We start from the raw sequence: 13,403 nt of genomic DNA on the forward strand, positions 1-13,403 counted from the left end.
CTGTATGGTCATACTTTCCAGAACCCAACAAAATACTTTGAGTTATCTAAACTCAACCAAACTTCAATCATATTGAGGTTTCAGATTAAAAAATAGTTTTTTTAAAACCATGGCCAGTTTTGGGTCATTGTATTATTTATGTGTCAGGAGGAGCAGTGGCAGACAGTAGGTTTTGTTTTGTAGAGAGTGGTACAATATGAACACACACTCACTCCTTATATGTTCAGGACACCTGCAGCCAATTCTAGTTTTATAGGGAAGGGCTAAACAACACAACCCTTGTTGTTCTGGCAAGCCAGATGTCAAACCCTATCTAACATCATCAGTGCAATACATATAACTCACAAGCAAACAAAAGCATTCAGATACACACACACACACACACACACACACACACACACACACACACACACACACACACACACACACACACACACACACACACACACACACACACACACACACACACACACACACACACACACACACACACACACACACACACACACACACACACACACACACTGTTTCTAAACAGATGCCACACAGTAAAATAAAGTGAGCCAACGCTGGGCAGCGTTTTGGAAAACTCTTGTGTTATTGCCGGTAAAGTCGAGTGTAAAGATGTGCGATGTCATTTATTATACTTCCTACAGGAAAGTTCCTTTCCTAGGTGAAAGGTTATGTTAAAATCCAAAGTGGGTCGTGTTTGAGAAACTGCAGACATGTAAGGCTGACACCTGTATACAGAGGACGTCTGGCAGATAAGACCAGTAAAAGATCTCTAATCTTAGAGTAAATGTTTAGTAAGGAAGGAAAGACAGAGAAGAGAGAGAAAGGGGAGGGATATAAAAGAAGTGGAGACAGCTGGTCTGGCAATTCTGAGGTCATGAGAGGGACAAACACACAAACACACACACACACACACACACACACACACACACACACACACACACACACACACACACACACACACACACACACACACACACTGCTCTCATAGAGCCCATGGAGCTCAGTAAATACTGAACATGAAATAAAATATCTTGTTTTTTATATTAAAGAGACAGTTCACAAACAAAAAAATACGATTTAGGCATTCTGTCTAAAATGGGAAAATCCTTGTGTTCGTGGTGCTCTGAGCAGTACAAATTACATTAACAACACAAATTCACAAAGGACACTATCTAACGAACAGGAATAATGCCGAAGCAGTGTGCATACAAGATCCGTTTATTCGCCATTAGGCTAGGCCTAATCAGAATCATTTCAAGTCCAGATTCAATGTTGTTTGCATAAGTAGGCTATATTTTTCGTTTCGTTTATTTAATAAGTTAATTTCAGGACAACTTTGGGAATTTTGTTTGTTTGTTATGAGCTTTAAATAGATTTTGAAAGTGGAGATAGAGAGAGAGAAGCAGCGCTGTCTGCTCATTTGCAAATACTGTAGCTCAAGCATTTATGCAATTTAGGCCTATAAATTGTTTATGTAACTTATGTGCCGGTGTGTCCATGGTTTTGAGTCTGTATGTGTGTTGAGCGCAGCACCATCTGCTTTTTGCAGTACAGTAACTAAAGTAGGACTAAGCATAACGGTAGTTTCTGTGGACCTGTCTGCCCGTTTTGTGAGTGCACTGCGCGCGTGCACACTTGTGGCATTGTTTGGGATGACCTAATTAAAATAGCGTCCACCCAGTAAAAAAATCCCCACTACAACACTGAATATAAGTAATGCTAGAGAAGGTTGAAATGCAGTAGCATCAGTGCCTACAATAACATACCATTCACTAAAAGTATTTGTAGTAATTAGACCACTACACCATCTGACCTGTCATGTGCATCTTTTAGTCAAAAGGATAATGGTTGTGGGTAACATATTGAAACATCACTATAATTGGCATGTTGTTATGTCCAGACATGTGGTTTTAGCCAGACGTACACATACACACGTCAGCTCTTTGTAAGCAGTACACTCAGAGAAGCAACAGGTTTAATTGTAATTAGTCATTCATATTTACATTTCAAATATGTATTGTTTCAACAGTTTTCTAAGAGCATACACAAACATGTAACACATTGCGGTGAGACGATTTGGAAAGAACAGCTGTTGTTTTGACTGATTTTACGATTGTTATATGATAAAAAAATATATAAGGAATGATCATTTGTGCATGATGATTCAAATTTTGAGAATGACAATAATAATACAAATAATCATGTATTTTTATTAGCATCTGTACCAAATAGCAGAATAGCTACTTAATGGACCCTGGCCCAGTGTGAGTCCAGGTCCTTACTCAGGACCCACAAATAGCTGCATGACCCAGAGAGCTCTGGGGAAATAAATATTATTTAAATATTGCTATGGTGCAGTATGAAGCATCATCTTTCAACAAAATCAGTGCGTTTTTGATTTCCTCCCGTATACTCTGCCACAGAAAGGTAAGTAAGGTCTCATTTCCCTTTTTGAGTCACCACCTTTTCTATACCCATACTCTAACATACATACTTTTTAGAGTTTTCTAATGTTTGGAAAGCTTGAATCAAATGGCTGCTTCAATATAACTGCTGATTTGAGTTTCCGTGCAGGCCTGAGATTATTTTTAGAAGCCTTGAATCAATCAAGATGTCGGAAAAGTGTAACCAAGCTTGTCGATCAATCCCCACCAATTGTATTGCAATATCTACAAAGTACCTCCATTAATGTTAATGCGCCTGCATTAAAAACACCTGTTTTTATTCCTTCCTTACTTCCGTTCTCCCTCTTCTTGCTTCCTTCCTTCTTTTTATCCTTCCTTCCTTCCTGGAAGGTGTGTGTGTGTGTGTGTGTGTGTGTGTGTGTGTGTGTGTGTGTGTGTGTGTGTGTGTGTGTGTGTGTGACTAACCATGGACTCGTCCTCAGTGGTGAACACTGTACAGGCTTGGGCCTGCATGAAGGACAGGATGGTTCCTGCGATCTTCCTCAGCAGAACCTCCAGACACTGCTGCTCCTCAAAGATCAGACTGGCCAGGTCTAACAGCACCTGCACACACACACACGCACGCACGCACGCACAAACGCACGCACGCACGCACGCACGCACGCACGCACGCACGCACGCACGCACGCACGCACGCACGCACGCACGCACACACACACACACACACACACACACACACACACACACACACACACACACACACACACACACACACACACATGTCATGCTCAGTGTTGTGTTCACACCTTCAGGGACCCACTTTCACACCCACCTGATTGCGTCTGTTTTCCAGCTGAGAGGTCTCGTAGAGCTGGGCGTTGTGCAGGACGATGCCTGAAAAGACCAGATAGGCTGAGAAATCCTGGAGAGCAACAGAACAGCATCTGAACACCATGTATAGATAACAGAACAATTACAATGACAGGGAACAAGACGAGACTCTTTCTTTATCAATGAAGGAGAAAGGAAAATGACCAGAAGTGAGTATTTATCCTTAAGTGAAGTAGAATTACCAGAGTGTAGGAATACTCAGCTACAAGTAAAAGTACTCATTACTTTGTATACTGCAGGGTAGCTTGTGAATTTACTCCAGGTGGAACTAAAGTCTGATTTAAGACTTGATTATATTTCTCATCATTACTGTAATCTAAATCTGTAAAGTAACTAAAGGAATTAAATACATGTAGTGGAGTAAAAGTACACCATTTACCTCTGAACTGTAGTGGAGTAGAAGTATACAGTAATACAAAATGAAATATTTAAGTGAAGTACAAATACCTCAAAATTGTAGTTAAGTACAGTACTGGAGTAAATCTACTGAGTTACTTTCCGCCACTGAATATGACAGATGATATAAGATAGGACACACACAGGTAAAGGTTGAAAGAACGAGGCAGCAAAAGTTGAGCTTTTGTTAACCCACACCTTGAAGAACAATATGTCTTTCTCACACAATTTGTCTACCGTTCTGTATTCATTCATATTGACAACATGTGGTTGTAGTGGAACCAGTGACCTTCACTCACCCTCTCATCCTGCTCAGTGAAGGCACTGTCCTCCCCACATTTCTTATTGATCGCCTGAGCCACTCCAACTACCTGTGAGAAAAAATAAGAGAGTACAAATCAAAAGAATAAGGCTGCTAGACATCCTGTCAACATGGATGTCAACAAGGCCTTCAAGTTTTTGGTTGGAAAAGGATGCAATAAATTGTTCAGTTGTTTAAAGACTTAAAGACTTGGAAAAACTGTGGCGGTTAAGGTTCAGGTTCAAAGAGTGAATACCTGCTGGAAGAATGTCAGCTCCCTGCCAAAAAGGCTGGAGGGCACTTAGGCCGTTATATCTTTTTCCAAAGCCCATTTAAAGCGTAAATAACTGAGTAGGCCGCAGTGTTTTAGCCCAGGTATGTTCCAGGAAAAGATGATCTACAAAGGAGTGTAGCGTTTTTTAGAGAAACTCTAATCATCTGGTCTACGTTAGGGAATTTATTTTTGTTGTCTTAAATGTCAGAGATGTCAACACATGGAGTTCAATTATTACATGTTGTAGCCATCTCCATCACAATCAAGCAAACTAACATCGAGATATTCTTTCAGCCAAAGTAAAGCCCCATGAGTCATTTAAGATAAGCCACTATCATTCTGGTTTATGGTAAATAGTGTAACATCAGTAACTAAGGTGCAGTGTGAATACACTATATACAGATGGACGAGTACATTGATATTTTATTTTATATGCTATCCTCGCCCACTCCATGTTAATAATATCCTACTTTTATATGTTGTGAGCTGTAATTGGCCCTTAGTGTATATTTGACAGACATTCTTCAAATATATATCTTCCACTGTCATTCTTTTTTTACTTTGAAGTTCTGTTTTTTTTTTAGATGTTTATATTTTATGTTTATGTCTGTTTATAGCGTACTCCTTTTCATTTTCACATTGTGTGCAATGCCTTGTTTACTTATGTCTTATCTTATCCTAATAAAACACCAGCTGTAGCATGTCTGGTCTTACCTCGCCTCTGTGGTTCTTTATGGGAAGGCACAGGATACTCTGTGTTCTGTATCCTGTGATCAGGTCCACTTCAGCATTAAACCTAGGGTCCTGGGGAGGAAAATCATAAACATCCTTTTATCCCATCTTCAAAGCAATACAAAGTGTCCAAATAAGTCTGACCTACATTTTTGGACTGAAACCTGTTCTTTTATAATCATATCTGTTCGTGCTAATGCCTTTCACAACAGATATTGTTAGCGTTACATCTGAAACATTCTAATAACCATCTGCTGCCCAATGACTTTTCACGCTTTCCCCTTTAATTGAAATCAAAGCTTATTCTATAGCCCAATATCTCAAAACACGTCTGTTTGAGTGGGTTTAACAGATTAACAAACATGAAAGACAAAAATAAACTAGAAACAAATAAAAGAAGGTAAAATACAACAAAAAGGCCATACAAATACAAAATAAGAATTCCATAACACGTAAGAGAAACATAGGGTAATGTTAAACCAGCTGAAACTATAAGGTTTTATTCAAAATAAAAGTCTTCAGCACACTTCAAAGTTAGGACCCTGCCTCCCTGATAAAAACTAGAAGTTGGTTACAGAGAAAGGGAGCTTGTGACTCCTGATAACTTCTCTGAAGAGTAGCTCTCCTAAAAGGGAAAGCTTGAAAACTTGGCATTTGACAAGTTTAGGAGTGATGTCTTTATTGAGCCTTTCCGAAATCAAATAAACAAGATCACAAGTTTGAGGAGGAGATAAAAAACAGGGTTCTGACTAGCTGGTAGCTCATTTTGCTGCATGTGATACAATCTGCCAGCAACAGTTCAGAATCAGAATACCTTTATCAGTCCCACAGAGGGGACATTTACATTGTTGGCAGCCATTCCTCCACAGAATGGATGGTCATTGGCTAACACCTTTTGATTGGACAAAAATGGCATTGGCTTTCAATGGTAAAATGCCCCTTTATCGGCCCGCTGTGACTCCTGGAGATGGACGTCAACCAATCAGAAGGTCAGTGGTTACATTCCCGGCCAGATAGATATAACCTAACCCCTCATTGATCCTGTAGGTATGTCTACAGTACTGGAGTGTTTACAAGTTGCTTTGGATAAAAGTGTCAGCTAAATAACATGTCATGTAAAGTAATCATTATAATCCTCCCACAGTATTGTTGACATCTTCGTAGATTAATCTTATTATTATAGACACATGCATTTCCAAACATTAAGTCTACCTACGCTGTAAAATGTATTATCTCTTCGATTTACACACGGCATCTATTGCACGTCTGTCCGTCCAAGGAGAGGGATCCCTCCTCTGTTGCTCTCCCTGAGGTTTCTCCCATGTTCCCCTTTAAACTGTGGGTTTTCTCTGGAAGTTTTTCCTTGTACGATGTGAGGGGGTGTCGTATTGGCATACTGATATTCTGTACAGACTATGAAGTCCACTGAGACAAATGTAACATTTGTGATATTGGGCTATATGCTATATAAATAAACATTGATTGACATTGATTGATTGATAAACAGTATGCACCATCCAGAAACAGAAACCCTGACAGGCTGCATACAGTTTAACCATCCACACTAAAACTAAAAGTTATTTTCTGTAGAGCTGCATGCACACAGCTGTGTCAACATTATGCAAAGTAAAGATTCCATTCTTCATAGTTTTGTTAGTACTTCCTTGATGCACAAGTGTTGAGTTGAAGAGGGAGGAGGAGCTTCTGAAGGCATGTTAAGGAGCACTGGATGTTTAGAGGACTTTTCCCCTGTTGGCTACTCTTCCACCCAGCGCTGACCTTTAAACACAGCTCTTCCTCTACAAACCATTATCCTCCAAACTCAAGGGGGCAGATTGTAGAATAAAATCCCACACAAACAGGTTCAGTGTGGTATCACACAACTTTGATTGCCGAAAGAGATAGGCCTATCCTAATTGTGTCTTTATCCTAAGTATATTATTTAAGTAAGAACACTTCCTCTGTTTTCATCTGCTTTTTCTGCTGATGCTGTTTACTCTTGAATGATTATATAACTGGAACAAAAGGTGTACAATTGACTATTCCCAAGCCCCATCCTGCTCGCTGACTGTTGAATCACCCGTCAACCGCTGCCTTCTCAAACAATGTAGTTTACACATGGTTTTGACACAGTGTTTTAAACACTGGGTCATTGCACTGACATGCAACATAACTGTATTATGTTAGTTGAAAGCAATGCTATTAAACGTAATATGATTCCTTCCAACTAACATAATACCATTATGTGAAATCTGTTGACATAATGCACTTAATTAAAGTCAACATTTCCGTTGTTTCAGTGTGCTTTGGCACATAGGGAGACTCCTCCCCAGCCAGTGACCACTCCTCTCCTTCAGCCCGGTGGACATCCCATCAGAACAGCCTGCCAGGCCTTGTTACGGTTGCTAAGAGATGATTAGACAACTGCTGTACTGGGTAAGGTTAAACAATATCAATTAGTATGTAAAACAGGCCTGTAACTCAAGGCCTCTACAGAATAACCTTTACAAACACAATTCAAAATGCCGTATCAGATTCTCTATATCTCATATAGTCATTTTGTATAAAACAGAAAGGTATACATGTTTTAGTTGCGCTACCAAATTGTTTACACACCTTAATATGTTGTTGTGTTTGTATATGTTTTTACAAACATAATGTCTATTATCTGATTCCCAGACCTTTTTTGACTGATGTGGAAAATTGTATCCCTAAACAATTTTTGCAGCAGAAAAGCACTAAAAATAGGGGGTGTAATCCTGAGACTAATGAGAAGGTAGATCAAATCAGAGAGCTGGGGAGTCCCTCAGATGACACATAGGAACTTCCTGAAAGCAGTATTAGGTTCTGCAGTTGCACAAACACACACACACACACACACACACACACACACACACACACACACACACACACACACACACACACACACACACACACACACACACACACACACACACACACACACACACACACACACACACACACACACACACACACACACAACAAACACACACTTGCACAAATAGAGTGCAGCATAGACACAGATCATATGTAACATACGCACAATTTTTGTCTTTGAGCATCCTCTCCACGGTTGCACTCTTCTTGGTTTCATGTTTGTATATTGTTTTTAAGTTTTTATTCTATTTTCCTGTCATGTTATGCTTTGTTATTATTATGCCTTAGTGCCATATTGGCCTAATTGTTTTGACTGCTATATTTTGTACAGCACTCTGTGCATTCTTGCTGGGAGGGGTGCTTTAGAAATAAACTTTTACTTACTTACTTACAATAACAGAACACTTATAAGCAACGTGAGTTATTTGAAAATACACACACCAAAACCAAAACATGCTCTCACCAGGACACACACACATTCACACACACACACACACACACACACACACACACACACACACACACACACACACACACACACACACACACACACACACACACACACACACACACACACACACACACACACACACACACACACACACACACACACACACACACACACACACACACAAACACACACACACAAAGTTAATCAAATGCAGGTAGATCATAGCATCATCATCATCATGGTCTTATGGTTGGCGGGCAACCAGATGATAGCGCTACCAAATAAGGAATGTACCCAGCAGGAAATCTCCCTTTATCTCTCTATCTCTCTCAGAAACACAGAAACCATGCTTGGAGACTGTGTGTGTGAGACTGTGTGTGTGAGTGTGAGAATGTGTGTGTGAGGCTGGCGATGCTGTTTAGTGTGTTGTTGTCCCTGAAGTATACACACTTACAGTGGAGGAAATCATTATTTAATCCCTTGCAGATTTTGTAAGTTTACCCACTTACAAATAAATGAACAGTCTATAATTGTAATGGTAGGTTTATTTTACTAATGAGAGACTGAATACCAAAAGAAAATCCAGAAATGTACACCATATAAGAGATAACAATGTATTTGCATTTAACTGTGGGAAATAAGTATTTCTACATGGCTACAAGACCATCAGAAAGCAGCTTGGGGAGAAGGAGACAACTGTTGTGCCATTATTCAGAGATGGAAGTAACACAAAATGAGTATCAATCGCCCTCGGTCTGGGGCTCCACACAAGATCTGGCCCCTTGGGGTATCGATGATCGTGAGAAATGTGAGGGATCAGCCCAGAACTACAATGGAGGAACTTCTTAATGATCTCAAGGCAGCTGGGACCACAGTCGCCAAGAAAACTATTGTTTACACACTACACCATAATGGATCAAATCCCGCAGCGCCTGAAGGCCCCCTGCTCAAGAAGAACATGAAAGGCCCGTCTGAAGTTTGACAATGAACATCTGGATGATCCAGAGAAGGCTTGGGAGAAGATGATGTTGTCAGATGAGACCAAAATCAAGATCTTTGGCATCAACTCGACCCGCTGTGTTTGGAGGAAGAGAGATGCTGACTATAACCCCAGAACACCATCCCCACCGTCAGCATGGAGGTGGAAACATTCTGCTTTGGGGTGTTTCTCTACTAAGAGGACAGGAGGACTTCCCTGCATCGAGGAGAGGATGGACGGGGCCATGTACCGTAACATCTTGGCCGATAGCCTCCTTCCCTCAGCCAGGACACTGTAATGGGTCATGGAGGGGTCTTCCAGCAGGACAATGACCCTGAACATACGGCCAAGGCAACACAGGAGTGGCTAAAGAAGAAGCACATTTAGGTGATGGATGGGCCTAGCCAGTCTCCGGACCTTAATCCCATAGAAAATCTGTGGAGGGAGCTGAAGCTTCCAGATGCCAGCATCAGCCTCAAAACCTGCAGGATTTGGAGAGGGTCTTCAGAGAGGAGTGGACCACAATCCTTCCTGAGATGTGCACAAACCTGGAGACCAACTACAAGAAGTGTCTGACCTCTATGCGTCCAACAAGGGTTTCTCCACCAAGTACTAACACATGCAAGGGGATCAAATACTTATTTCCCACAGTTAAATGCAGATACATTTTTATCTTTTATATAATGTTAATTTCTGGATTTTCTTTTTGATACTCTTACTCTCACTGTTAAAATAATCCTACAATTATAGAATGTCAATTTCTTTGTAAGTGGGCAAACTTATGAAACAACTGCATATTCCTGTATTTTTTGCTCATTTCTGTTCAATGCTTCCCTTTTTTAAATTGTATATCCATCTATTGTACATATTTTTTGTATATTTATTTATTATTATTTATTTTTAAATAATTCTTACTGTGTTTGTGCATGCACCATCGCACACCAAAGCAAATTTATTGTATGCTTAAAACCTGATTCTGAATCTAAACAGATAAGCTTATGGAATTGTTGTTACAATATAACATTATATGATAACAAAATGCATTGCCTACAATACAAGGTAGGTCATATCTCAATAAGAAAGTAACTTCAAGATACATTTAAAAAAAGATTGTTACAAACAAGAATCAGTTTGTGTTAAACTTATTGTTAATTATTTGATTAGTATTTAGTAAGAGTTTTTATTGTGTAAAAGGAATCTCAAGGTTCAGTTCCTGATACTTCTTGACACAAGGCATTCACTTACTGATCCACAGACAGGTTCATGAATCATATTCCACTGAGCTGATTCACTGAGGGAAACTTTCCAAAGACACTACGTTTGAAATATTATAGCCAATATGCCTTTGATCCTATACATCTGTAAGGCCATAGAAGTACTGTACTTAAGTACAATTTGAGGTACTTGTACTTTATTTGAGTATTTCCATTGGATGCTACTTTTATTCCACTACATGTATTTAATACCTTTAGTTACTTTACAGATGTGGATGAATGATGTGAAATATAATCAAGTGTTAAATCAGACTTTAGTTCCACCTGGAGTAAATTCACAAGCTACCCTGCAGTATACAAAGTCATTCAAACTAGCTGCACCATACAGCTTTGATATTTTTATGCTAATATTTTTTCTACTTTTATTTGAGTAACATTTTGAATGCAAGACTTTTACCGGTAACAGAGTATTCTTACACTCTGGTACTTCTACTTTTACTTAAGTACAATATCTGAGTACTTCTCCCACCTCTGATTCTAAGTCTATACCTCAGTTTGAGTTGTCTTTTGAGTATAAATACAGTCTAAGTGAAGAGAACGACATATTTGACATTTCAGACGAGGTCACTCAGGTAAGCACACACACATTTGACTGCACAAAAAACACATGCATTTAATCATAGCCCCATACTTCTCCCTCTCTCCCTCTCTCTCTTCCACCCACACACGCACGCACGCACGCACGCACGCACGCACGCACGCACGCACATCACACACACACACACACACACACACACACACACACACACACACACACACACACACACACACACAAATCCGCTTCTTTTTGAAGACACTCGCAACTCTTTAAGAGGAAGATCTCACTCAGTGTGCAGCCAAAAACACACATTCCTGTTTCCTCCATCCTACTCTCGCAAATAAAAAAAATGTCAATCGAATTTTCATTATTTAAGTAAAACAGTTAAAGATAATATTCAACTATGCAAATACAATGTGGGAACAGCTGGAGAGGGTTAAGGTCAGGGGCTTATTCTACTGAGGTCACCATGCTGTAATTCGATCTGGGATTGGAGGAAGGGCGGAAAAAGGTTTCAAGTCAAGTCAACTGATCAATACGTTGTAAAGTAATACTAACTGCATTTATTTACAGCGTATCTCTAAGTCACACGTTTACATCAAACTGTGTTAATACTCTATTGTGAGCATCTCCTACAACCCTGCTGCTAGTGCTGGGCGGTATACCGCTTCATACCAAATACCGTCAACTTTATACCGTATGACAGGGATGGGCAACTTTGATGGTGGTGGGGGCCACATCATTGATGTACTGGCAACCAGGGGGCCGCAGATTCACTTGGAACACACACACACAAAAATTCCATGTGTTGTATGTAATTATTAACAAATATACTAAGTCTGACATCTTCATTTACGTTTTACAATCAAAGGGAAGATCCCCAAAAAATGGGAACATCCTCTAATAAGCTCACCAAACAAATATCAGTTCACAGAAATGTTATTTCATTTTTACAAGTGGCATGTTTGTATTGAACAGGTTATTAAACAGTGGAATAAAACGATTTTAAACTATTGGAAAGCACGGAAAATGTCTGTGTATTGATATTAACCATTAAGATGACATACAAGTCATGAACACTAACCCAGATATTAGTTGTCTAACTTGAACCTAAAACACTTGTAGCCTGTCTCTGCATTCCCCTTATTCTACAATAAGGGGAATGTCAACACAGACACCTGTCAGTCCGCACTCTGCTGTTCCTCAGCGCCACTCCCCCTCCTTCCCGCTGAAATTATGAATGAAAAGCGTAGTAATCATAGATAACACGGCAGGGTCCGTGACAGTTTGTTTTCATCTGATTTCAAATAAACAAAGTCTTGGTTTTAAGAATATTAAACTTGTTTCGCCAAATTCAGATGATAAATACAACTTTTAAGCTTGTAAAGGCATAATTAAAAGAGGAAACTTAACGTCACAGCAGACATAACAACAGCCGGTGTTCCTTGTGAGGGTTTCCCCGGGAAACAAACACAATACACACAAATGCGTCACAGATTATTTTGCGGTATATTTGAAATCATGTACGCAGCTCGCGACGTAACTAGGAGTCTAGTGGACGGTATCAGTACTACAAGTAAAACATTTTTTTTTTTTTTTAACTAATTACGTTGTTTATAAATGAATCTGAGGGCCGCAAAAAGGGGAGGTGGGGGCCGCATGCGGCCCGCGGCCCGCCATTTGCCCATCCCTGCCGTATGATATACATTTTTCATATACCGCAATGCCGTTGAAAAAGTGGCGAAGGGGCTCTTTCACTGCTGCAGCGATGAAATGCATGCTGGGTACAGCACCAAGCGTAGCAGCAGTAGCATAACATGTGAAGCTGAATGTAAAGATGGACACTGCATAACAGGAGACTGGAGATGGAAACACAAGAACTGAGGAGAGGAGCTGTCTGTCGTCTGGAGGTTTTCTGGATTCCAAAAATCTGACCAAATTGGACCAATTATTGCAAATGCCGTTGAACTCAAATTGTTGTGCGAGGAGGTAACACAAGTCATTTACTCAACCACCTCAACAGAAGGCACTTATTGGAGTACAAAGAATGTATGAAGATACGATCTGCTTCAACGAGCATCTCTGGGGAAATGTCTGAAGTAAAGTCAAGCATCGCTTGAAAACACATTAGTTCGAGGCACTGCCCATGATAGGAAAACAAAGGATGGATTGAGATCACAAACATCATAAAATTATATGGTGCAAATTGCAACTTCGACACGTTTAATATTAGTATTAATATTTTGAAT

The 13,403-nt window shown here is 39.9% G+C and overlaps 1 protein-coding gene across 3 annotated transcripts in view; it reads right to left on the minus strand.

Moving 5' to 3' along the window:
* pde5ab (phosphodiesterase 5A, cGMP-specific, b) overlaps positions 1-13,403 on the minus strand; it is an 89,130-nt gene that overhangs the window by 37,902 nt on the left and 37,825 nt on the right. For all 3 annotated transcript variants that reach the window (XM_079668077.1, XM_079668076.1, XM_079668075.1), the window contains exons 4-7: positions 4,997-5,086; positions 4,007-4,078; positions 3,253-3,342; positions 2,886-3,023 (exon numbers count right to left, since the gene is read on the minus strand). In XM_079668077.1, the coding sequence (XP_079524203.1) occupies positions 2,886-3,023; positions 3,253-3,342; positions 4,007-4,078; positions 4,997-5,086 (390 nt within the window). The remainder of the gene's footprint in view (positions 1-2,885; positions 3,024-3,252; positions 3,343-4,006; positions 4,079-4,996; positions 5,087-13,403) is intronic.

The sequence above is a fragment of the Notothenia rossii genome, assembly GCF_949606895.1.
Source record: "Notothenia rossii genome assembly, chromosome: 3".
Classification (NCBI taxonomy): Eukaryota; Metazoa; Chordata; class Actinopteri; order Perciformes; family Nototheniidae; genus Notothenia; species Notothenia rossii.